Source organism: Telopea speciosissima, chromosome 7 (genome assembly GCF_018873765.1).
Source record: "Telopea speciosissima isolate NSW1024214 ecotype Mountain lineage chromosome 7, Tspe_v1, whole genome shotgun sequence".
NCBI lineage: Eukaryota > Viridiplantae > Streptophyta > Magnoliopsida > Proteales > Proteaceae > Telopea > Telopea speciosissima.
Window position 1 is genome coordinate 8,067,263 of NC_057922.1, and position 27,768 is coordinate 8,095,030.

At 40.9% G+C, this 27,768-nt stretch overlaps 1 protein-coding gene and 1 long non-coding RNA gene across 3 annotated transcripts; one reads left to right on the top strand and one right to left on the bottom strand.

The window, feature by feature from the left end:
• Window positions 1-202: 202 nt before the first annotated feature.
• LOC122666722 lies at window positions 203-18,419 on the bottom strand. The gene is made up of 2 exons (XR_006333706.1): window positions 18,327-18,419; window positions 203-291 (listed from the first exon to the last, which is right to left on the bottom strand). It is a non-coding gene; the product is annotated as an uncharacterized LOC122666722 (long non-coding RNA).
• LOC122666721 (39S ribosomal protein L41-A, mitochondrial-like) lies at window positions 14,946-27,768 on the top strand. Of its 2 annotated transcripts, none has more exons than XM_043862780.1 (4): window positions 14,946-14,956; window positions 19,675-19,839; window positions 25,664-25,728; window positions 27,526-27,768. In XM_043862780.1, the coding sequence occupies exons 2-4, from the start codon at window positions 19,695-19,697 to the stop codon at window positions 27,595-27,597; spliced, it is 282 nt and encodes a 93-aa protein (XP_043718715.1). In that variant the 5' UTR covers window positions 14,946-14,956; window positions 19,675-19,694; the 3' UTR covers window positions 27,598-27,768. The 2 variants fall into 2 exon arrangements, with proteins under 2 accessions (XP_043718715.1, XP_043718714.1); XM_043862779.1 differs by lacking the exon at window positions 14,946-14,956 and adding an exon at window positions 19,316-19,387.

Consider the following 27,768-nt stretch of genomic DNA (forward strand, 5'->3'; position numbering starts at 1 on the left):
TTAAAGAGTGACTCTTGAGGAAGACTACATGTCCATGCTGCTATAGATTACTTGATAAGAGCAAACACGAATAAATTCCAAAGTAACAGGAACCACCGAAAGAGGACTTGGGTGTTTAGTACATGCATAGAAGCATTAAAGAAGGTAGAAGAAAATATGGGGAGGGGAACTGTCGCCGAAGAAATGAATGACAAGGAAAAAATGTCAAATATGGTAGAAGACATAACGGACGTAAATATCATAAAACAATAATTTACCTCATATCTCACATCACCCAACTGGCTTCCCCTCCTGCAACATCAAACAAGAGAATAGATTACTTCAATCAAACAGAAATTTACAAACTGCACCCCTATGTACCTCAAGTCAAAGATCAACTATCCTTACCAAGATATTTCATAGTTCTATAAAATTTCCTACCTACACAATTCCAAATTCAGCTTTTAACATCTCATTTTTATTTCCTTTCCCTTCTTGGAAAAGGATTCTACTTTCCTTTTCTTGGTTGCATTGAGATTCCTCCTCCTATTCTGATTGGGATTGTGAGTTTTATGGATGCAAAATTCAGCAAGAAGAGAAGATGGGCCTGTTATTTGGGGATTAGTTCAGTTTCTTGGGTCAAACTAAACCTTATGGTTCAAGATTGGGTCAAGTCCAGCTTAATTTTGAATGCCCAATAGGTTATATGGGCTATGGGCTTAATATTTTTTATTTTGAATTTAGTATTGTAATGGGCATAGTTATCACAGCGTCTAGGCGATCCTAGGCACTGGAGCGACACCAACAAGGTGCTAAGGCGTCGCCTAGGTGACCAAGACACCCTTCCAGCTATGGTAATGGGCCAAATCTATAGGCCCAAATATGAAAGATTTGAGACCTATACAGGATTAAGTGGTTAGTTTCTATTTTATTGTAGTTTAGAAGCCTTCTATTTTGTTTCTCTAGAATTCTCTTGCTTGTGCTTGAAGAGTTACTATTTTTTTTTTGTACTATAATATTGTAAATAAAGGAGTAGGGGATCATACTACACCCAACAATTTGAGGAACAATTTAGCCTTGAGCTTGTTTATAAGTTCTATGAGAGACACAGCTTGGTTCTGTGGGATTCAGAACTGCTCTAATATGGGATGTAGTAGGGAAACCATGAAAGGATGCTAAGGCTGGAGCTAGTGAGAGGCCTAACATATCCTTTTTTCCTTCTTTCTCTTTTTTTTTTCCCAGGCCAGAACTTGTTTCCAGTCTTACGCATGCTATTTCTCTTCTCTGGTTTGTTTGCTTGAGAAATATTCCATCAACTAACTATTACTGAAGTTTCCTCTTAAGCTGGGCCAGGTTTGTGACGTAATAGACTCCGAGTTCATCCCATCGATTCCATCAACTGATGGCAGATTTATGCCACTTTTTGAAGTCCTGGAGCAGCCCATATGGCTTGGTTTCTAGTTCTGTTCAGCTAGTGTCTATTCGGTATACTCACTATTTTGTTTCATTAGTTATGAATTCTGAGATTCTGCTGCCAGCCACTTTCTATTTTGGTGAATCATTCATATCTCTTAATCTGGCCATTGGATTAACTTCTAGTTGTGTGGAACTGATACTTATATTTATCAGACTAGGACTAGAACCAGACTGATCATCCTTGACCAGGTTGTAGTTATTTCTCTATTTGACGGTTATTATTGACCTGCAGTTCTAGATCTCATGTTGGTCTTCTAATCCCTTGCCTTAGGGGAAATTAGATAGCCATTATTTGGTATCACAGCTATGGCAGAATACAACTCTAATAACCCTGATTCAGTAGACACGCAAGACTCACACAAGCAGCTCACAGATTTAATCAAACAATTGTCTGATCATGTGGCTGCTATTGAGCACTGATTGGACTCTGTAATAGAACTGAAGATAAAACCTAACCTGTAGCAATAGAACTAGAAGAAGAAAGCAAAGAAGAAAGCAAAGAAGAAAGAAGAAGATCTGAGAAGAGAAGAAGTAAAAACCGAGAGAAAGAGAGAAGACTTCTCACGATTTAGTTAATTACTAAATCAAGAGAGGCAGGTTTTATTTATAATCAAACTTAAGTGAATTACAATAAGAAACACCCAAAATACTCTTGAGACATAAAATTAAATAGAACTAACTAGAGAGACCATAAAAGACAGAAATAACCCATAACCCCAAATAACTAAGCACGATAATCTTAACACTCCCCCTCAAGCTGGAGCATAGACATCACCAAGATCCAGCTTGGAACAGCCACTTGCAAACTGTGGTCGAAACAAAGCTTTGGTAAACATATCTCCAAGTTGAAATTGGGATCGAACAAAGGGAGTAGTAATCAACTTCTTTAGGACAGCATCGCAAACAAAATGACAATCAACTTCAATGTGCCTGGTTCGTTCATGAAACACGGGGTTGTTGGCAATATAGATAGCAGCCTGGTTATCACAAGTACATCTCCATGGGTTGATCAACTGCAATAATCAAGTTCATGAGTAAAGGAACGAACCCACATCAATTTAACAGCTGTGTGAGCCATAGCTCTGTACTCGCCTACTGCTTTGAACGAGCAAGCGTGATGTCTGTTTCTTGCTCTTCCAAGTAACCAAGTTACTACCAAAGAAAGTACAATAACTGTAGTAGATCTACAATCACCATCAGATCCAACCCAATCGGCATCGAGAAAATCGAATAACGCTAGTGTGTCCATGTGGCGATAGACAAGCCCCTTGCCAGGAGCACCCTTAAGGTAACGTAAATACGACAAGCAGCCTCCCAATGAACTTGCTTAGCGCCGCATGAACGACTGACAACACCCACAAAGAAAAGAAATGCCGGGACGAGTAATCGTAAGATAGATAAGTCTACCGACCAGGTGTCGATCTTGGTGTGGATCACTAAAGTCCGTGTCATCGAAGCACCAAACTTGACATGAGGGTCCATAGGAGTATCAATAGGTTTACAACCCATCATACTGTCTCATCAAGTAAATCAAGAACATACTTTCTTTGGGACAAGCTTAGACGCGAGAGCTGCGAACAACCTCAATGCCAAGAAAATACCGAGGTTACCCAAACCTTAATCGAAAATTGTCAAGTAGATATGTCTTCACTGTGCAATCCGAAGCATCATTACTAGTAATAATAATATCATCAACATATATTGCTAAGATGACCACATTAGACCCCTGTCGTCTAACAAAGAGTGATCGAGTAGCCCGAGAGAATCCACAACCAGCAACAACAACTGCTAAATTTATCAAACCGGCACGGGGAGACTGTTTTAGTCCGTAAATTGCCTTGTGAAGGCGACAAACTCGACACTATCCTCCCCGAGCAACATAACCAGGAGGTTGCTCCATATACACCTCCTCCTATAGGTCACTATATAAGAAAGCATTCTTCACATCCATCTCGAAAAGGGGCCACCAAGGTTAACAGCCAAAAAAAGCAAAATACGAACTGAATTCAGCCTTGCAACAGAGAGAAAGTCTCAAAATAATCGACCCCACAGTCCGAGTAAACCCCTTGCAACCAAACGAGCCTTATGCTGCTCCACGAACCATCGGGATTGTACTTCACTGTGTACACCCAATGACACTTAACAAGATCCTTACCAGGTGGGAGATCAACCAAAGACCAAGTCTTACGAGAGATGAGAGCCTCCATCTCCACATCCATAGCATTTTTCCACTCGGGTGAGACATAGCAATGGTATAAGAAGAGGGAATAAAGTAGAATGTAATGCATAGCAAAAGCACGATAATGAAGGGAAGATGAGAAAGCAGACACATAATTTGCCGGAGGATAAAGAGGACGGGTAGTGCAAGTACGAGTACCTTTTCTCCGAGCAATAGGAGATCATCAACACCAACAAAGGATTTGCATCAAAGAATCAGTGGTGGCGGTAAAGGCGGCCTCGTAGGTTGAAGAGGAAGCGGTTGTTGTTGGTGACGACGCACATAAACCTAGCAGCAGGCAGCTATCGCGAGAGGAAGAGGAGTAGGGGCAGCAACCCACCAACCACATCAAGAGTAACATCAACGGGGAACCAGTGAAATAAGGGGAATTCTCGAAAAGGTAACATCAACAAGTAAACTGTTGGCGAGTACGGTCAAAACATCGATACCCCTACGGGTACGAGAATAGCAAGGAATAAACAATTAACAGCCCGAGGAGATAACTTATCAAGCCCTGGCGAAGCACATGAACAAAACACCGACAACCAAAGACACGAGGAGGAAGAGAGAAAACACTCGATCAGAAACATTTTGTTGAAAGGAATTTGATTATTGAGAATAGAAGAAGGCATACGATTAATCGAAAACAGTGTCAACACCGCATCGCCCCAATAGAGTTTGGGAACATGCATATGAAACATCAAAGAACGAGTGACATCTAACAAATGGCGATTTTGCGCTCTACCACACCATTTTGTTGGGGGTGTATAAGAGCAAGTAGTTTGGTGAATAATGCCATTGTTAGAACAAAAATGAGAGACATCACGCTGAATTAATTCAAGTGCATTGTCAGTACGCAAAGCTTTTAAATGAACACCAAATTGAACTTGGATTTCATTATAAAACTGTTTGAAGACAGACACAAATTCGGAGCGATCCTTCAAGAGGTACAGCCATGTCATCCGAGAATGATCATCAATAAAACTAACAAAATAAGAAAACCCTAACCGACTTTTGACTCTACAAGGATCCCAAATATCCGAATGAACCAACCGAAATAAGGAAGTACTCCTAGACTACGGACTCAAAGGAAAAAAGACGATGATGCTTGCCAAGCTCACAAGCTTCACACTCGATACGGAGACAGACTTGCAATCGGGAACAAGGTGTTGCGGCTTGAGAGAGAAGGATGTCCTAGCCGATAGTGCGATGTAAAGGAGATACGCCGGAGAAGTAGCAAACTGCGGTAGATGTAGTTCCCAAATCAAAGTAATAGAGGCCTCCTTCTCATACCCGCCACCGATCTTCGTCTTTGTTACAAGATCCCGAAAGACACAATAAGAAGGGTGAAAGGTTATAGAACAATTCAAAGTTTTAGTTAATTGACTAGAAGGGTGAAAGGTTAAGAGGAAGCTTGGGAACATGAAGAACATTAGGTAAAGATATGTCGAAGACAAGGAAACTTTCCCATGACCAATGGTCGTATGGAGGATCCATCTGCAATAGAAATCCGAGAGGACATAGAAGACCGTGTGTGAGATGAAAACAAATTAGGCTTACGGTCATGTGAGAAGATGCTCCGAGTCAATGACCCACGGAGAGGATGAGGACGCAAAACAAGCGGTAGTACCTGAGTGGGCAAGGACATGTAGATGTAGAAGATGAGTCTCAAGTTCTTTGGACTCGTTGTAAGAGTTGAGAGACTAAGTCATTAAAAGAGTTACCACCATCGTGAGGATCCCGGGCAAGGTCGGAAGAGTGCGCAGAATCAGCCCCTCCATCGATACGGCAGAATTTGCAAACTGGTCACGAGCCCACCGTGGTTTGCCATGTTTGAGCCAACACTCATCAATAGTATGATTAGACCGATTACAATGAGTGCACCATCTAGAACCAGCATCAACGAACCAGAACCAGCGGTGTTAGACATAGTCCCACGACCTCCGAACCAACTCCACGACCACGCCCAAAAGTAGATCCACGACCGCGAGAAGAGGTACCACCACCACCCCGACTACGCCCTCCTAGAGAAGTCAAAAGGGCAGAATTATCTTTGTTGGGAGAAGCTGAATCAGACTTCACCACGAAGGGGGATACAACTCTCTGGAGCCGACAATATGCTTCATTCATAGAGGGGATCTTCTCTCCAGTCAACAATTGACTTTTGATGGATTGAAGATCAGAGTCTAACCCAGAGAGAAATTTGGCAACCAAAAATTCAGATCGTTGGGACTTAATTATAGCAGCATTAGTAGAGATAGGCTAGTATACATTAAGTTCTTCCCACATCCCCTTCAATGAACTGTAATATTCACCAAGGGATTTCCCATCTTGTTTAACAGAGAAGAATTTCTCATAGAGGTCATAAATTCGGGACAGATTTGTATCTTGAGAGTAGCTTTCCTTGAGTTCTTCCCAAACACCCTTGGCAATTTTATGAAACATAACATTAGAAGCAATGGAGGGTTCCAAGCTATTCCAAAGCCAGCAAAGAAGGGTTGCATTCTCAGCCTTCCAATCATCATATTTGTCATCAGTAGATTCCAGAGGTGCCATGGTAAGGTATTTCATCTTCCGGCGAGCAGTGATATAGACCTCAAAGGCTTGAGACCAAAGAAGAGAATTAGAAGCACCATTCAGCTTCACACTGGTAATCTGAATGTTAAAGTTGTCGGTAGAAGACTTAGAATCAGCCACTAGGGAAAATAATAGATGTAAACACCAATGTCGATAACAGCCCAAAAGTAAACCCTGATCAGGGTAAAATCGATAGCCTTGAAGAATAGGGCAGAACAGCCCAATACAGAGGTATAATCTTTGATGAAGATAACCAGCAATAATGATGTATAATCACTGTAAATCCAACAACAATAATGAAGAACAGATCCCAGAAGAAGAACAAATCGATTTCCACAGGGTTTTGGAATATCGATTGTCAGGATTTTAGGCAAGCAAGGAACCAATCTTCAAGGACTTCGAACAACAGCAGGAACATACACAATCAGTTGCAGCATAGCAAGGAACTCTAGTCCTTCATGAATATATGACTAGAGTTCAGATCAATAGAAGCAGCATATGGTTGCTGTAGACCACGATAGAAATAAAGGGATGAAGAACCTTCAAAGCAGCAGCAGCAGCAAGGAGAATCTCGTGGATCAGAATTCAATGCTCTGATACCATGAAACAGAACTGAAGATAAAACCTAACCTGTAGCAATAGAACTAGAAGAAGAAAGCAAAGAAGAAAGAAGAAGATCTGAGAAGAGAAGAAGTAAAAACCGAGAGAAAGAGAGAAGACTTCTCACGATTTAGTTAATTACTAAATCGAGAGAGGCAGGTTTTATTTATTATCAAACTTAAGTGAATTACAATAAGAAACACCCAAAATACCCTTGAGACATAAAATTAAATAGAACTAACTAGAGAGACCATAAAAGACAGAAATAACCCATAACCCCAAATAACTAAACACGATAATCTTAACAGACTCTACACAACCCTTACCTGAACACTTGGATGACCATAGAGTTGACCATGTTCCACCACAGTCCACTGCAAATAACCTCGTAGATACTTTGGTAGAAGACCGCAGATAACCCCAACCCACAGGACAATTTTGAGGACCATGTTAGATCTTATTTTGAGAATACTGTTGTTTTACCTCCTCAACATATTGACGATTCCCAAAAGGTGAAGCTGGACTTAAGGAATACAGTGGGAAACTTGACCCACAAGTGTTCCATGACTGGATAACCTCATTGGGCAATTACTTTGATTGGTATAGTTAACAGATCCACGGAAGATGAAACTAGCCAAGACAAAGTTGGTTGGTCCAGCAAGAGAATGGTGGAAACTGCAAGAACGGAGGATGCGAGTTCAAGGCACAACCTCCACTACTTGGGATGAGATGGAGGAAGAATTATCAAGCAAATACCTCCTATAGACCTCTGTGCACACCTTCATGATCAGCTGAACTTCTTACAGCAAGGAACCTTACCTATAGCTAAGTACATGGAGAATTTGACGCACTTCTTTCACAGACCGGGATCGAGGAGTTAAAGTTTCAATGGATCGATTCTAATGGAAGATTAAGGAGTTAACAGCAAGGAGAAAGGAGAAGGGAAGGAGAAGAAGAGAAGAGAAGAGAAGTGAAGAGAGAATCAGTTGTGTGCTGAGAGATTCTCAACACACATATTACTTCATTAATGAACTCTTCTAAATTACACAGGCCTCCCTAGGGAGGTAAAAGGAAATAAAACAAGAACAAGAAAAAATACAACTTGGTCTGTCTTCTAATAGAACAATGATCAAACTTCCCTTATACAAGATATATTCTAACAACTCTAACACTCCCCCTCAAGTTGGAGAATAAATGTTATACATTCCCAGCTTGCACAATAGGGTACTAAATAGACTAGGAGTGAGACCCTTGGTGGAGATATCTGCTACTTGATCACCCGTCTTCACAAATGGAGTATAAATGCACCCAGAATCCAGCTTCTCTTTGATGAAGTGACGATCAACCTCAATATGCTTGGTTCGATCATGTTGAACCGGATTATGGGCAATGCTTATGGCTGCTTTGTTGTCACAATAAAGTCTCATTGGCCCTTCAGTTTCAAAGCTCAAGTCTTGAAGAAGCCTTTTCAGCCACATAAGCTCACACACTCCATGGGCCATGGCCCGAAACTCAGCCTCTGCACTAGATCTAGCTACAACTGGTTGTTTCTTGCTCCTCCAGGTAACTAGATTAGCACCCACAAAGGTACAATATCCAGAAGTGGATCTCCTGTCAGAGACTGAACCAGCCCAATCAGCATTTGTGTAGCCTTCAATCTGCAAATGACCATGCCTGACAAATAAAAGACCTTTTCCTGGACAGGATTTCAAATATCTAATGATGCGATACACTGCATCCATATGTCCACTCCTAGGAGCATGCATGAACTGACTCACCACTCCAATTGCATAGGAGATGTCTGATCGAGTCAAGGAGAGATATATTAGTTTCCTAACTAATCTTTGGTCATTACTTGCATCTATAAGAGAAGAGTCACATACATCACCCAGCTTATGATTCTGATCAATGGGGGAAGTGGCTGGTTTACACCCCATCATCCCTGTCTCTTTCAGAAGATCCAAGACAAATTTCCTTTGGCAAATGTTGATTCCTTTCCTTGATCTAGATAATTCAATCCCCAAGAAGTATTTCAAGAGTCCAAGGTCTTTGATCTCGAACTGTTTAGCTAGATAAGACTTTAAACTGTTCATCTCAGCAACATCATTCCCAGTTACCACGACGTCATCAACGTAGACAATGAGGGTTGTAACTGTGCCATTACCCCTCTTAATAAACAAGGTATGGTCAGCTTGACTCTGATAATACCCATTCTTTAGAATGCCTTGTCTAAATCTCTCAAACCAGGTCTTAGGGGACTGCTTGAGGCCATAGAGAGCTTTCTTCAAGAGGCACACTTTCCATTCAGGTGGGGGACACTTAAAACCAAAGTGGAGGTCAGATGACACTTCTTCTGCTAAATCTCCATGAAGAAATGCATTCTTCACATCTAATTGGTACATTGGCCAATCTTTATTGGCAGCCACCGAGAGGAGAACCTCGATTGAGTTATGCTTGGCTACAGGGGCAAAAGTCTCCGGTAGTCAATGCCGTACACCGACTATACCCTTTTGCAACCAGCCTAGCTTTATACCTTTCCACTGTACCATCGGATCTATACTTGATTGTATAGACCCATCTGCACCCAATTGGAGTTCTCCCCCTGGGAAAATCAACAAGTGTCCAAGTATTGTTCTTCTCTAGAGCCACCATTTCCTCAGTCATTGCTTGCATCCATTTTGGATCGGATAAGGCCTCTGTGACATTTTTGGGAATGGAAGAAGACTCTAGGGCAGTGGAAAAGGCAATACCTGTAGGAGAAATGGAGTGATAGGAAACAAACTGGGCTATGGGGTTAGTACAAGCTCTCTTCCCTTTTCTCATAGCAATGGGAAGATCTAATTCACTGCTAGTACTCTCCCCCTGAACAGAATGTTGAGGGGAAGAAAAATAAGGGATAGACTCAAAGAAGGTGACGTCTTTGGAGAGAAGGCACCTTCGGGAAGGAGGATGGTAGCTTTTATACCCTTTGGTTGAATCAGAGTAGCCTAAGAAGACACACTTGAGAGCTTTGGGATCAAGTTTGGTCCGGGCTGATTTATTGACATGAACATAACAGACACAACCAAAGACTCTTGGAGTCAAGGAAAAAACTAAGGATTGAGGAGAAAGAAGAGCCAGGGGGACTTGGAGCCAAGGAGAGGGGTTGGCATCTGATTAATAAGAAAGGTAGTGGTAAGAAGTGCATCAGACCAGAAAGTCTTAGGCACATGCATACCAAAGAGAAGACTCTGGTGATTTCTAGCAAATGGCGATTTTTGCGCTAACCACCCCATTTCTTTGTAGGGTGCCAACACAAGCCGATTGATGGATGATGCCATTATCGTGTAAAGCTGCTGGAGCCCCCATACATGTACTCACCCCCTTATCGGACTAACAATTTGGATTCTAGTACCAAACCGAGCACGGATAAGTTGATAAAAATCCTTAAAGGCAAGACAAACATCACTCTTGTGTTTCAACAAAAATGACCAAGTAGACCGAGAATAGTCATCCACAAATGAAACAAAGGAACGAAATCCATAAAGAAGTAGTAGGGAAGGCCCCCAAACATAAATATGAACAAGAGAAAAAGGTGCAGAGATCTATTACCACAATAAGGATAAGAAGTAATGACAATGTTTAGCAAAAATACAAGATTCACACTGAAAAACATAAGATGCAGGGAAAGAAGTAAACAAGTGGGGTAACTGTCTCCTCGCATAACAACAAAAGAGGGATGAACCAAACGGTGATGCCAAAGCATTATGAGACTCCAAAGTACTACGGTCGCTCGACCACAAACATAAGGCTGCAGTGAGGTTGAGCGGTAACCGTGGCTCAAGAAGATAGAGTCCTCATTTCTCGCCCCACCGCCAATAACCCTCTTTGTCTCCAAATCCCGAAAGACACAATAGGAAGGAAAGAAAGTGATACAACAATGTAAGGATTTGGTGAGATGACTCACGGATAATAGGTTAGTAGCAAAATCGGGAACATGAAGGGATGATTCAAGGGAAATAGAAGGAGTAACTCGCACATTACCCTTACCAGGAGACGAGAAGAAAGGGAACCATCGCAACCCTTACCTTGTCGGCCGAGCAAATGGAGTAGGAATCAAAACGCGTGACATACGATCATGTGATCGAGGCTCCAAAGTCGATGATCCGGTGGGTGTAGTAGAAGGAGCAGATGACACCGCAGAGTGAGGTAGAAGTATTAGATCCTCCGGAGGTAGAACCAGTAGTGGACCCTCCAAAGTAAGACATCAGACGACGGAAGGCTGTAATATCATCTTGTGAGAGGCATAGTTGTCATGGTGTCTTGGCTGAGAAGCATGCATGGCGACCTATGCCGTGGCGTCCCTCTTCAATTTCTTCTTCTGTCTCTCTTTCCTCTTCGATTTCTTCTTCCTGTCTTTGATTTCTTCTTCCCTCTTCGATTTCTTCTTTCCTCTTCGATTTCTTCTTCGATTTCTGAATTTTCTTCTTAAAACTCGAGAAACAATAAAGAAAAATAAAACATGGCTTGAGTATACATCTATTAAAACATTAAAAATAGAGAAAATAAAAAATAAAACATGGTCGACATGCTAGCCGAGGGCGACATGTCGATATATCGACGTGACACCCCTCCACGACTTGGATCGCCGTGACGCTGCGGACAACTATGGTGAGAGGGAATCGGGGAGCACTGGGGTCCGGTGGGTCGGATTCGGATGTAGCGAGTGAGCCGGGCTCCCCTCGCTTGCCTCCACGGTACTAGATGAACCACCACGCATACCAGGGGTTGTCCATGTAGATCCCAACACTGTCCCGGTGTGTCCAAGTCTTGCACAATGATCACATTTGAATCTCTCACGGTGATCTCCACGAGGTGGTCCTGGCTTTTCCCCCCACTTTTCCAAGCATGTGGGAACTAGAAACAAGAGCAGATCTCTCTGTGGATGTGCAACATCCATAGTGGTTCTCCTGGTTTCCTCACTTGCAAGTAGTCGCACACTTCATCCAAAGATGGAAAGAGAGATCGCTTAAGATTTGCAGCGAAGAGGCTCATACTCGGGTTAAGACCACCAAGTAAAATAAGGATCCTTTCCTGTGTACCTTTGCTTGATCATCAGAACTGGACAACTGGAGGTTGTTATAGTGATCATACTCCTCCTACAAGCTAATAACAGAGTTGTAGTACTCTAATATACTCCTATCACCTTGTTTCTTATGGATGATCTTTTGGAGGATTTGATACACCTTTGTTGCATCGCCAACTCTGTCAAAAACTTTGGAGACACTGTCCCAGATGTCTTTCGCAATCTCCTTACTCATAAACCTCCTAGCTATCTTAGGTTTCATGGAGAATATGAGCCAAGTCATAACAGTGGAGTTCTTAGTCTCCCACTTTAAATAACCTGGATCAGTTGTAGCAGGAGCTGTGATAGACCCAGTAATGTATCCCAACTTTCCCCTACTGCGTAGGGACAACTTCACAGACCGGGACCAATCCAAGTAATTGGTATTATCCAACTTCACAACAGAAATCTAGGTGTTGGGATTATCAAAGGAAGCCATGATTGGGAACCCACTACTCAGGCTGCCAGCTGCAGTAGGTCCACTGACTTCAGAATCTTGTCCAGACACAGTAGACATAATAGACAAATACTTCAACAATCAACACAGTGTTTTTGCTCAAGTGGGGAGTAGACTCAACCCAAACAAAGAAGGCACACCAATACACAAATAGTGTTCAATCAACCAAATCACTAGGCTAAGACCGAGCCTAGAAAACAGCAGGTATACAGAGAGCAAAAACAAGCATAACTCAGACCCAATCCTTCTAACAGCCAAGGAACTTCAGTTCATAACACCCAACAAGTGTCACACATTCCATTCTCAACAATAAACAAGCATCCGATGCAGCAATCTTCAAAAAAAAGGTCACACAAAGAGCAATACCTGTACAGCAGCAAAAAAGACAACAGCAGGCTTCCAATCTTCCACCTTCAAGAACAAGCTCTTAGGGCTTCAAAACAACACTACCATATGACTTGAATGAGTCAAGTTCCAAAGCAAAACAATCTCCCAAAGGCAGAATCGAGCTTGAGATAGCCCACTGCTGGCGGAAAAACAGAGATTTCTTCCAATGCTTCACAGCAGTTGGGAGCTAAATACCCTTCCTCTCAACAACCAAGAGGTTAGGGGTCTGAAACAACTTCCCTAGGCGATTCAAAAGCTCTAGGTCTCACTCCAAGAGATGGAGAGAAGGAGGAGAACCAAGGCACATGCTTCACAGGCTGGCGGTAGCTTAGTAGGCAGCTTCCAAGGCTTCAAACACTTTAGCAGCTCCTAAACCTCCCTCCATATGGACTTGGTTTGAAGAATACTACTCCCAAGACTGTAGGAAGTATAGTATCTCACATGTACAGCCTCTAATGGAACCCCCTTTACATTTATAGGGTTCCAAAGAGAGGAGAAGACAACCACTGAGCTGAGCCGACTCTCAAACCAGAGATCCTAGCTCTGATACCAAGTTAAAGTTTCAATGGATCAATTCTAATGGAAGATTAAGGAGTTAACAGCAAGGAGAAAGGAGAAGGGAAGAAGAGAAGAAGAGAAGAGAAGAGAAGTGAGGAGAGAATCAGTTGTGTGTTGAGAGATTCTCAACACACATATTACTTCATTAATGAACTCTTCTAAATTACACAGGCCTCCCTAGGGAGGTAAAAGGAAATAAAACAAGAACAAGAAAAAATACAACTTGGTCTGTCTTCTAACAGAACAATGACCGAACTACCTTTATACAAGATATATTCTAACAACTCTAACACGAGGAAGATGTTGTCCAGCTATGACCTCCTTGAAGATACAGTTTCCACCAGCCTCAACTTTATAACAGCAGAATCCCAAATCCATGATGGGATCAAATTCATCAAATGCCTCCATGTGAAGGTTCAACGATGATCTCAGCAACTAAACTATAGGGACTAACAAAAACAACCTCTTAGCCACTCCATCTTGGTCTACAGGGGAGAGGGAGCTCCAGCTTCGTCTACAAGGGAGGGGGAGATTTGACGATCGCATAGCTCACAGGGCCTCCGCTACTACTACCAACTCTAGTGGAGGAGAAGTAGCCTAGAGAATGAAATGACTAAAATGTACCCCTAAACTTCTATGCTTCATTTATGATTTGCTTCCCTTATAGGATTGGTGTACTAGCAAAGTTTAACAATCCCTTTTGAACATTATCATTGCCCTTTGCTTTAAATAAAAACAACTTGCTTTCTTACTCTAAGCATCAGGTTCTTTTGATCATCATTTTTTGAGTCCTGAATGTGAATGATTGGTTGTCTGAGAAAGGTTTTCAAGTATCGGTAGGTATCGACTGATATGTATCTGTCGATACGACCCAATACAGGTCGATACGGTTTGATACCATTGTAACCTATCTATTCGATACAACAACAATAACAACTCAGCCTTATCCCAACTAAATGGGGTCGAGTTGTGGTTCTAACACAACTGGAAGTGCATCATTTCGATGTCGGATGAGAAGGTTACAGTGATTTTTGTACCATCATGCGGAAAAAAAAAAAAAAAAAGCGAATTGGGAGGTTTGAATGAGTTTGGATGAATTTGGGAATGGTTTATAGTTTGGTGTTTTTTTAATTCCTAATGCTTAATTAAGTTGTTTTACACCTCTAATTTAATTATATGTGCTCTAAATATATTGTGGAATAACCTAGGGTAGAGCTAGGGGTGTCAAAAAAGCCCGCTCGGCCCGAACCCGCCCGAACCCGCCCTAAGCCCGGCCCTGACCCGACCCTGATTTTTCAGCCCGAAGGGCGGGTCAGGGTTTAGAAATAGCTTGACCCTGGCAGGGTCGGGTCGGGTCCGGGATAAGGCCTCGGGCTTAGCCCGGCCCGGCCCGGCCCGACCCTATATTAATATAAGTATATAATACTATATATATCTAAGACAAATTAAATAGGAAAAGACGAAAAAGTCCTAAGGGCAAACCCTAAATGGCTAAATCTCTTTACAATTTCATTTTCTATCGAAGCATCCTAACACTTAATGGCTTAAGGGACTTAGGGCGCCGCTCGTTGCGGTTGCCTTCCTCTTCCTCCTTCCCTGAGTAGTGAGTAATCGGCTTAACGCCTTAACCTCGATTCGTTGCCGGAGATGTCGTCTGCCTTCCCTACTACTAGGTAACTCCTGCACTTCACATAATCACATCTCAGATTCTCAGATCTTCCCTACGACCTGATTTGGGGTTGCTTACAATGATAATGTCGGTAGAATGAGCCTTGAAATGCTCTTGTACTGCAAGTACTCCTTGGCAATGTACATCTGCATACCAAAAGCCTTGGTAATTGCAGATAACATTTTCAAATGCTGTACTTTCCTCTTTTGGAAGGCTTGAAACGATTTCTTTGTACCTCTGGAATGTAATCTCATTTTCTTCCTCTTCTTCTCTGGTTTTGCTCACAAACAAATTTCTGTAGGAAGAATAGTCTGCCATTGTTGGTGTAATAAGGTTGGTTTCAGTTTATGTCTAAAAAGGGCACTACTGTGTGATGCAGATTCATCATCAAATAAGGCTTGTTTCATTGGGAATAAGTGTAGGGTTGGGATATATATATGTTGGGCCTTTGTTCCCAAGGGTTTTCTATGTATTAGGCCACTTTAGTGGGCCTGAAATAGGGGTATATAGGTTGCATACGGGATTAGCCCAATACTTAGTTTTTATTTTGTGTTTTTAATTGAACCGGTTTAAATTGGTTGCATCCAATTGGTTCAATTGGTCTAATTTAAGTGAAGTGATCCTATTGGCTACTAGGGAATCTTCTTTATTCTAAGTAGTTTAAGTTGTTTTAAGTCATTAGGACTCTATTTTGAGTCTATTTGAGTTTCCTAGTTAGTTTAAGTTGCCTAATAGGTTAGGGATAAGGTTAGGCCATTCCTTTTTAGTGTCTAAGTCTATTTTTGAGTCTTCTATATAAGTTTGTAAGGGAGGCCAGCATTGGAGACGAATTTGATTAATGAAAAGCTTTTGTTTGCTGCCATAGCTGCTGCTATGCTCTGTTGAGTGAACCTTGTGAGTAATATCAAGGCTACCTTATGGGTAATATCAAGGTGAAGGGATTGGTGGACTCCGATCGACTCCTTGCATCTTGTAGATCGGGAGGTCCTTCTTCTAGTTCTTCAAAGCTGCTACCGTTGAAGATTTAATCTTTCAAGTAAGTAGTTTATTAATTCAGCATTTAACCTTCTTCTTCTAATCCTCTAACCTAAGCTCCATTTACTCCTATTATCACCCCTTCCATTAATCCATAGATCCATTAGAACCCTAAAACCCAAAATCCAATTCTGCCCTAAATTGCAGAATTTTGTAACTCATCCAAACCCTAACTTCTTTATACCAAAATAACCCCCTAGACCTGCCCATTAATACCCTATAAACCTCTTTCCTAAAATCTGCCCCTAAACTCTAGATCTTACAAACAGTCCATTTTCATAAGGCATCCTACCCAAAACCCTAGAATTCCAACCTCAACCAAATTTGATCCAACTTATACCATTAGACTCATAAAATTCTGCACATCATTACCAAATAAAACCCTAAGTCGAAACCCTAACCATAACCCTAATTCTGCCCTAATTAGCCTAAGCTATCCCAATCGGCCAGCCTTGTTAAGAGATCCTATTACCCTGGTTCCTAGTGGGATTACTCCTACCTAGGACTACATTACTGTGTCGTTAAATGATTGTTGTTGATTTCAATTTATAGGCCTGGAGTAGTCATGAAGAGACTTGATTTGCAGGTGGATAAGGGATAAGGAATCAGGGCTTCCCTTCCCTTCCCTGCAGGCCTGCACTCTGGATTTTTTCTTTGTTTTTGGTAGAACCTGCACTCTGGATTGAAGCACGAGATATGCAGTTAATTAATTTCCAAAGATATCATTGAACTTTTAGTCTTTTAGGAGAAAGCTTTTTGTGATTTGCGAAGCTTTTGAAGCTTAATTAGCTTTTTGAAAGGGATGAAACTGCGACAGAGTGCCGCCGTACGGGCTTTGGATCGTCTGATCTCTATTCCTCTCTTTCGTTTTTTTCACGTCGCCGGCGTTTTGCTCCACCGCTCGATCGTTCAGGTTTCAGACTTTTTTCGACACTTTTTAGAGTTTAGTTTAATAAGACTGTTTGCTGGGGCCTAGAATTTTCTTGGCCCTGCCAGGGTCGGGCCGGGCCGGGCCGGGTTAGGGAAAACCTTGGCAGGGTCGGGTCAGGGTTGAGGGTTTCTTGGCCCTGCCAGGGTCGGGTCAGGGTCAGGGTTTAGGCAGGCCCGGCCCAACCCGACCCATTGATACCCCTAGGTAGAGCTCACCTACGCCGTAGACTACCAACCTAGGGTCTGAAGTCAAAGTAACATTTTGGGTTTGAATTTGTAAAAAACTAATGTTTCCATTGTGTTTAGAATGCCTAAAATAGGGTGGATGTCAAGTTTCAAGACCCCGAAACCCCCACTGAGTCTTGACAGGAAAAAATACATCAACTTGAAGAGATCTCAACAGAACTCGGTTTCGTGACTGGGCGAAACCGAGACCTAAAACCTTGCGATAAAAAAGGAACAGGACTTCAGATCTCAGACAAATCACAATAGCAAGGTTTGATTGTTTCAACAAGTTTTCCTCTGTATTCCACTAAACTGCAATTTTAAAAGAAGGGGTGGGGGGAAATAATAGAGCATATAGTATGATATTAATAGAAGTAACAATAGCAGCAGTAGTCAACTATTCATGTTAGTTTGTTGTCGTTCATGGGGTACTAACCACAGTGGAAGTAGTAGTAGTATTGATGCATGACATACTGTCGCATAGGGTTCCAAAGAAATAAAGCTCGGGAAAGAAAAGATGATGGAAGGCTTATGATTTCCACTTTCCAGTTCAGTATAAACATCAGACCTTATTAGTCAAGGCTTATGAACCAATACCTGTCCCGTTAAATTAAATTAGATGATTTAAAGAACCCAACCCTCATTCTCAAGGTGACCTATTCAACAATCCCATTATGAAGGTGGAACATCAAGGTCCATATAAATGTAACAGTTTGCAATCTTTAAAAACAAAGACAACAAAAACATAAGTACGAAGTCCTAAGCAGTCTTGGAAATGGGCAAATTTAAGATGCATGCTCTATATTTGCAACATAAAAAATTTAAACTCAACTGCCAACAGATGAGAAAACAAAAACAAAAATGATGAAATAAACCCCATAATATCACCTGAACTTGCATTTAGGGCTCATGAATGTCAGCTCTACTTCGATCATTTTTTATGGACCCGGACCTGATGACAGCCCTTCTGAGGTGAGAAGAATCCCTCGTTGCTTCTCTTACACGCACAATGCTTGGGAGTGCTTCTGAATGCATAGACAACCACAAATCAAGTAAAACAAACAAATATGATGAAATAAACCCATAATATCGCACAAGTAAGGAAACGAACCAGGGAATTCCAAATGTGAACCACTAATGTTCCTTGAGACTTGCATTCTCCCAACCCATAAGATCAAATCAAACGAAAACCTATTTCTGTTATGGCCAACTGGCCAAGCAGAGGTAGCAGTCCATAAGCCAGATAGAGACAATCTTTTATGAGCTCTGCGAAACTGATCAATAATTGAAGAGGTTAAAGACGGAAAAGATGAAATTGATAAGAGAAATGGAGAATGAGCAAATGTGAGTTCCTTCTGGTTTCTATGCGAAGACAGTAGTGAAGCATTGGGGTCCCCAGGAGTTTACGATATGGAACGAATTTCTTCGGAGTTGCGCATGAGAAAGCGTTTGAACGCTTTTTGCGGTTATTTGCTTCAGGGTGTGTGAAGTCTGAGCGGGAAGTCCATGAATAGCAGGACTGGAGGGAGTCAAATGACCTTTTGAGCTATGTTTGGCTCGTAGGAAAAGAAAAATAAATTATAAAGATTTATAAAAAGAAGAAAAAAAAATATCATATAAAAATCTTTTAGAGAGCTAAAAAATAAATAAGAAGAAGAAAATGAAAGTGGTGGCGGTGGCAGTGGTGGTTGCGTTGGCAGTGATTGCGTTGGCGGTGGCAATGGTGGAGTGGTGGTGGTGGTGAGATCATTAGGAGAAAAAGAAGGATGGTGTTGTTTTATTTTTAATATTCAATTTCTATTTTACCCATTAAAATTAATCATGAGCTGATGTGCACGATAAAGAGCGAAATTAAATGAAATATAAATTCTGAAACAATTTCTATTTTACTTTATTTCTATTTTCTTTAAATAAGATGTAAAAATTCTACCAAATAATTTTCGAAATAAAAATCACCCCTAAAATTGAAATAAATCATACCAAATCAAGCCTAAAACTCTAATTTGTGATTAGTCTCCTCTTTTACTGTATATGAGCTTGATATGAAACCTGCAAGAATACTATTCCTACCATCCATAACCATTTGCAGTTTCTTGCAGTTTGGATAAATTGAGCAACAGTGAGGGTTCTACGACTAGTTGGAGTATTAATCTGAGAAGCAATCCATCTCTGGTTGGTTCAACTTCAACCACTGCTCAGATTCTCTCGAATGATCTATAAAATTCCCTTCAAGATTAATCACTGTTTTAGCTGTTGGTTATTTCTTTATCATTCCTTTCTTTTTTTTTTTGGTAAATGAATTGAAAGGGCAAAAAGGATGAAACTTGACAAGAAAAAAAAAAAATTTCCCACCCAAATTTGTTCTTATTGTAATGTGTTGCTTTAATTGTTCTTGTACAGCCTTAAAACTTTTCCTTTTTAACGTCTTTTTAGGTTTTTCTGTTCATCTATTTGATAAGGGAAATAAAAACAGCAGAAAATGCCTCTAGGACTGATCTTAGGGTTGGGAAGGGCAATGCGAAGAAAGAGAACATCTTCCCTTGATATTCTATCTTCAAAACGAGCCCCGAGAGATTACTACAAGGGGAAGAACTGCAAATCCACTGGTTTCCATACTCGCAAAGGTTTGGTACTCCCCTTTCACTTATTTTTATCTGCTATTTGCTATTTCTCCCTTCATCTAGCCCTTCAGATTTTGCTTTCTTTGCCTGGTAGATAGAAATTCTGTCAGGCTTTATTTAGATGTTTAATGGAAGATGATTGATCAGTAATATGAGAAATGTCCTGAAAGTTTGCCACTCTTTAATCTATGGCTTGTAATGAATTAACTTCTCAACAAGGAGACTGTGAGATGTAACTGCAATCACTAGTAACACTGTCTAACGAACTTGAAATCATGGCCGTATCTTTAGGGGAAAAAAAAAAAGAAGGGTAGTTGACACCGAGGATGCTCCTATACTGGTTAACTTAAACTATGACCTTTCAAGTAATAGTATTACTTCACAGGTATATTGGATAATCAAAATCAAGGATTCCTAAATGCAAACCAAAACTGCTCTTGTAGTCCATCCTAATATTCAAATTCACAGTTGAAAGAAAACTTTTTATGCTTGAAACACCCTTATCTTTGTTTATGAGGAGCCCTGAGTGGGTACAAACCGGACAATCATTTCTTTGACAAATCCTATTACAATCGATATTTGGGTGTTTAGTTTGAGACTTCAATTGTCTACTTGTGAAATGGCTCAAACAAGATTAATGTCAACATTGAACTGGACAGAATAAGTAGCACCTAATTGCCCACTTCATTCATTCCCCGTGCTATGCATTTAAAAAGTTTAACATAAACGCCAACACATTAGGATTCAAAATGCATTATTTTAGGGGGCCAAAAAGTGGGAAACATAAGGATAAGTTGTACTAGAAACATGGTGATGCAATCTGGGGTTCCAAACAAACCTGGTTCGGATTGCTTATGGGCCCACCCAAGGTCTAAATGGGTCAACAACAAAAGATAGTGGCACATATCTCTAAGTTTATGAAGGGAGTGACAATTCTATAATTAACTGGAAATTGAAGGGGTTGTTTGGTAGCTAAAGAAGAAAAGGATAAGGGATCTATATTTATTGATCAGAGGTGAATTTGGAATGAAAGATAAAATTAGGACTAGATAGAATAAAGGAAGAAGGGAGGAGTAAGATGGGAAAGAACTTGTTATGGTCACATTTGAAAAAACATCACCACTCTTCTTCTACCTTCAAACAAAACCAGCAGTGGGAGGAGTAGCTTTGAAAGGGAGATCTCTCTCGTTTAGGCAGCAATCAATCTAAAACTTCAGAACTGGGATCCCAATCCACTGCTCTCTAAAACCCACACAATGATGGCTCGAGACAGAACTTAAAAAAACTTGAACAAACCTTTGAAATGAGACCAGGTGGTAACCTCAGGTTCAGGTATCCTTTCAGGCATAAAACTCATGATTGAGTCGCCTAGAGTAGAGGCTTTTACAACCAGAATTTTAGGAAGAAAAGAAGGGTGTAGGAGTTTGATACTAAATCCTAAGAGAACTGTTATACCGCTGAAAACAGGGTATGGAAAAGATGATTTAAGAAACTCAGAAAAGGAAATACAAAGAAGATGAACAATAGGGAGAAAGACCAACCCGCAAAGACGAAGAGATAACCTGCTGGTCTGCGACTCCAATGCCCTGCGAGCAATAGAAGGAAGGGACAAAGTAATGTAGTCCTAGGTGGCAAGGAGATCAGCTAGGACTACATTAAGTGGTATCAAAGCCACGGATGAGCATGGCAAACCTTTACCAGCAACAACCAATCCTATGGCTGCAATATTTGAGCTGTTTTAGAAGTTCACTGCTGAACAGAAGGCCATATCTGAAGAGATAAGAGCTGAACAGAGGACTATCACTGAAAGGTTGCAACGGATTGAGCAACGACAGGTCAATCCTGTTAGGGACAGCAACCTGCCCATGGAAGAAGACAAGTACCAAGTTCAATCCCAAGTCCACCGAACTCATCGTAGAGGCAGGGAAGACAGGGTCAGGTACAGGGATGACAGAGACAGGCATAGAGAAGATAGATACAGAGACGACAAAGAAGACAGGGATCGACAGAGAACTCCAGAGAATCGTATGAGCTTTGAAGACCATATTAAGTCATACTTTAATGCTGACAATGGTGCTTCCAGTCAAAGATATCATGATGTGCAGAAGGTCAAGCTGGAATTAAAGGAATTTGATGGCAACCATGAGCCCCTGGTATTTTATGATTAGTTGGCTGCATTGGATGATTACTTTGACTGGTATGATTTACCGGAGGAGAGGAAAATAAAACTAGCACGTACTAAGCTAGTAGGACCTGCCCGTGAGTGGTGGAGAACCACCAAGGGTGACATGGAATATGATGGTAATGCACCTACCACATGGGCTGAGATGAAGCATGAGTTGAGGAAGAAGTACATGCCCAAGCATTTTAGAACACAACTGCAAGACCAGCTGAACACCCTATGCCAGGGGAACATGACAGTGGCTGAATACATGCAAAAATTTGACTCACTCTCTTCTCGTACTGGCATTAGAGAGAATGAGATTCAGGTATTGTCACGTTTTCATTTGGGACTGAGGTATGAAATCAACAAGGTCGTCGGTATGGCAGATGTGTCTAATGTTAGGGACTGCTTTGAGAAAGCTCTTAAGGCTGAGCGTTTAGCACCACCAGGTAAACGGTTTGGTACTCCTGCTGTCAACAACAACAAAAATTTTCCAGCACCCAAACCTTTCATTACTGGCTCTTCTACTGTTGGACCTTCCCGTCCGACAGCTCCTCCACAAGTTGGCAACAAGGGTAAAGCCCTTATGGTTAGTACTGACAAAGTCCGATGCTTCCACTGCCAAGACATTGGGAACTATGCCAAGGACTGCCCTCATCGTAGAAAGCTTATTGTTGTTGCTGAAAAGGAAGATCAAGCTGAGGATGATGCAGGGTTGCATCCTTATCCCATGGATGTTGGAGACTATGAAGCTGGATATTATGACAACATGTTGGATGAGGAAGACTCCTATATGGTTTATGTAGTTACTAAAGAGGTGGTTGAGAGCACTCCACAGGAAATTGTTGACCTTCAAGATGCTGTTTTTAAAGAGGTACAGCTTGCGCCTCAAGTCTTAGATGAAAAGGTTACCACTGTTGGAGACTCTATGAACATGACATACTTAATTGATATTAATTCAAAGATCGAGTACATAGAGTTTGTTATGCCACTATAGTTCTTTGAAGAGAAAACTCCACGCCTTGAAGACTACATCCCTAAAGTCTACAAGCAACCAGAATTCTGCTTAGGAATGGTCAAAGCTGCTACTCACTTGTTGTTTCCCCCTCCTCACTACAAAATTCGAGGACGAATTTTTTCAAGATGGGGAGAGATGATGCAGGTTTATCACCAAATTGGGCTTCTTTCCCTAGAAATAAGTCTAAGGTTGGGTTATGGACATGTTGGGCCTTTGATCCCATGAGTTTTTTATGTAATAGGCCACTTTAATGGGCCTAAAATATAGGTACATAAGTTGCACACGGGATTAACCCTATACTTAGTTTATTATCATGTTTTAGTGTTTTAAATTGAACCGGTTGAACCACTGGTCCAATTTAAGTGATTTTAAAATTTCTCTTAGAATAGAATCTTTTTTAACTTAAGTCATATTTAAGGATCCACACCTCTACACGAATTTTAGAGAGGGTGTGTTTTGTAATTAGTCCCAGCTTGGGATTTGGGATTTTCTATTCCTAAGCTACATAGGAATTTTGGCCTTTGGCCATTATAAATAAAGGCAAACCGTGGGGCTCCTCTTTACCTCATTGTTTATGAAATTTCTCTCTTGCAAGCTGCTGCTTCTCTTCCAGTGTGAAGACTGCTTTGTGTGTGATCAAAGCAAGGTGGGATTGGTGTGTGAGCCAATCAACACCTTGTGGTGTGAAGCCCGGGTGGTTCGTTGGTGGGATTGGAGTCCGATCCAATCGACACTCTGCGGTGTGAAGCCCGAGTGGTTCTCTTCAAGTTCTAGTTTTAAGTTCAAGTTCCAAAATCCAATTTTTATTCAAGCTGCTGCCGATTACTCCCTGCTACTGCAAGTAAGTGTGACAGCATCCTCATCCCCCTACTTCTTCTAAACCCTCTACAGCCCAACCTTAATTTCCCCCTTTTGTTTTTTTCAATTTTCCATAACCTAAATCACCCACAGACCTAACCCTCCAATAGAATTCTTCCAAATTCAAACCACAGCTCCCTCATCACACCCCTTCCACTCGATTCTGACCTCTGCCCCCATCCGGCCCTAAAAACCTTAGATTCCTTGTCTCCATTAAATCCCCAGAACCCTAAATTAATGCTAGACAAATCCAACCATTAAAACCTACCCATTCTTTGGCTGAGTGCTCTTCAACATCCCTGGAGAACTTGATCCAAAGCTCTCACCCCATTTCCCATTATATACCCTAGAATCCCTCAGTTTCATCTTTTCAAAAACCCGAAACCCTAACTTGCTGCCACTTGAATTCTCACACTTCCACTCATCAATCCATCACTGGACTTTCACTGATAGACTCCCCTACACCTATGGAGCATAACCATACCCTCAAACACTAGTCTAACCCTAACCCTAATTTTGACCTAATTTCATATTTTACCCCAATCGGACTGCCTGTTTTCAGCAGATCCTGAAGCTTTGGCTCCTAGCTGGTCTCCTTGCCACCTAGGACTACATTACAGAGAAAATAGGACGCTGTTAGAAATGAAGAAGGTAGAGTTAATGGGTGAGAGAAAACAGGGAGAAAGGTTGATAGCTGCAGGAGGGGGGGGGGGGGGAGATCCACGACCAACTCTTTGCTTCAATGATACAACTCCAATCACAATTTCGTTCCAATATTCTCTGTCCAACTAGTAGGATTACATGTATATAAATAAGAAAGAAATCCTACTTAAATAAGAAAACCTACTTTATTTTGGAAGCTAATTCAATTTAAGAAACAAAACAGTTAGTAAATTAACAACTCCTTCGGGGTAATATATTACCAAAATAAAACCAAAGAAAATAAAAAGATCACATTGCTTATCCCTGCATAAATCTCTACCAGCCCCCTAATGCGAATCGATCTCGAACCAGAAAATAATACCAGTGGGAGATCAATTACAATAGGATTGAATGTATCGGAATGAACAGAAACAAAAAAACAGAATTTATTTCCTTTTTTTTTTTTTTTTTTGGTTTTACATATGAAAGAAAAAAAAAAAAAAAGGGATATGACTTGGCAATCTCACCTAAGCCCCAGTCAGCATCCCACCAACTATGCAAAGTATATCGCCCTGCAACTGCATCTCATAGTAAGGATCAAAACTAAACGCCACAGTCCATTCTTTCATCTTCATTGTTCTTCTCTTCTTGAAGGAAATACATGTATTTATAGACTAGCCCAACATTAACAATACAATCCACTAACAAAGCCACCAAACATTGACATAACTCCCACCAAACACACAATAAAATAATATACTCACATCCATCAAACTTATAATAAAATAATGGGCAAGAGATCTCTACTTGGTCGCATGGTCTCTATACAAGCGTCTGGGCCAATGGGCGAGCACACCTGGGTATCTACCCAGGAGGCAGATGTGTCATCTCACAGTGCCCTGTGAGAGGGTGTAGGAAACACCACCAAGTAGAGATCTTTTTCCCAGAAACTTGGGACAACCTAAGAGAGAATTAAAAAATTATAAAAATGGTGAAGTTTCCTTGCAACCACTTCATCATGTTAATGAATTTAAGGAAACCCAAAAACCCATTAAACTGTGCTTGAACTATAGGAATGCTTATTGAAAAGTTGTATGATACTATTTGAGTGCTTCTTTAAGTCCTACAACATTTTTTTTTTGCAGGTGGCTATGTTGTGATGAATGAGAAATTGCCCAACTATGTGGTCCCTGATTTGACTGACTTCAAGGTATTTATTTTCATATCTTGAAAGTTACAGCTTTTTATATTTTCTTGAAATTGTGATAGACACAATAGACATGGTTCTAATTTGGAGTCCATGACGTAAGAGGGGCAAATAGGGAAGTTCAATGTGGGCTCATAAAATTAGGTTTAAATTGACATTGGAAATCCATTTCAGTCTACAATGCCTTTAATATAGGGTCTAACAGTTTGTACTTTGCCTACATTTAGTTACCTGCTTGGTTTTGCTGGATAAGATGTTAGTCCAGTTTTTTTATTTTGGGGGTTGAAAATTTGTTGTTTAGTCCAGCTGTCAGAACCACTTGATCGTATTGTTGAAGGCAGCCGAATGGCTTTTAGTTCTTCTTCCTTGGTGGAGATGATATTGGGCAGACTACAACAACAACTCATCCTTATCCCAACTAAATGGGGTCGGCTACATGGATCCTTTTAAAACAGAGTAGGGAAAATTGGGCTCCTCCTAAAGGGACAAGAAAGTAAGAGGAATGAGGAATAAATGAACAAATGAGATAAGAAAAGTGAGAATGGAAAATGAAAGTAAGAGGAAAGAGGATAGCCCAGGAAATCAGGAAAATCTCAGCTATATGGTGTCGACAACATGGATCCTTGCCCTCCTATGGTCATACTTGGCACAAGACCCAGACTATGCATGTCATTCACAACCTCACCTATGGTCATTTTAGGCCTACCCCTAGCTCTTTTAGCTTGAATAGAGCTGATTGGCAAGGATCCATGTAGCCGACCTCATTTAGTTGGGATAAGTCTGAGTTGTTGTTGTTATATTTTCTTCCATTTTTATTTTTGTCCTCCTTCATTAATTCTCATTTAACCGTTGGATCATATTTTAGATACAAGACAAGCAAGTTAGGATCAGCTTTTGGCCATAATTTTAGCGTCATCGACTGGCTGATTTGGGAGATATTGAATCTACTTTTTTCTGCCCTGTAGCCTTCTTAAGCTAGTTCACTGTGGTTCTGATCTGGTTGTTTTTAGTTCATTAAATCTTACTTTGATTTACTAGAACTCATCAAAAGAAAGGGGGGGGGGGGGGACCACAAAAACTAATAGAGCAACAGTATCTGGACAGCCCACTGAGGAAGGCCTTCGTCCTCTACGCCCTTAATTTCTTCCACGTGGCAGGCTGGATTGGCCCCCTGCTTGCACATCAAGTTTCATCCCAAGGGCCACATGGTAAAATGAAGCTTTGAGAATTCAATAAGAAAACTAAATTTCTTTAAAATGTTTTAAAACAAATGGATGGCTACTGGGGAAAATGCCCATATATGGTTGTATATGGTTTAGTTAACTCTTAAATTTGACACGTGTCTTATCCAGACCATACCCAATCTATCCAAAGGGCATAATTGCAACAGCACCTCCTCTCAAAGACTCAAATGGCACAATTTGGTGGCCCATTCACCTAACGTCAAATAAAAAACCAGAAACCTTTGTTTTGGAGAGCTCTCTGTTTGTCAACTAAAGTGAATGTCTGGGCAAGTTTATGTTTCAGAAAATAGCCTGGATTATGCTGAGCTATTTATCCCCCAAATAGCTTAGAGGTGTCGTAGTGTAATGTAATACTTCTCCTGAATCAACCATGACACAGATTATGAGATTCCTGATCATGGCAGCATATTTTCTTATGTATGCATATACTATACTAGGATTGAGAATTCTATGCTTATTTAGAATGGTATACTTGATGCTAACTTTGATATTTCATATATCCATCTCCCATTTGTTTGTATGTACTGATCCATCCTTACCTTTTTTTTTTGTTCAGCTCAAGCCATATGTATCTCAGTGCCCCATAGATGTGAAAACTACTGAGAACACTGATGCTGCTGCTAAATAAATAAAAGATGCTAACAGGAAGTTGACATACTTCTCTGATGTTTTAGCTAGAGTTGTCTCAGCTTTTTAAACTTTCTCAAAAAAATAGGGAGATAATGAATTCAGGAAGTGAAACCTGGGAAACCATTTTGTTGTTTTGGCCTCTTATATCAGTTTGCTATTTGATGTCAAA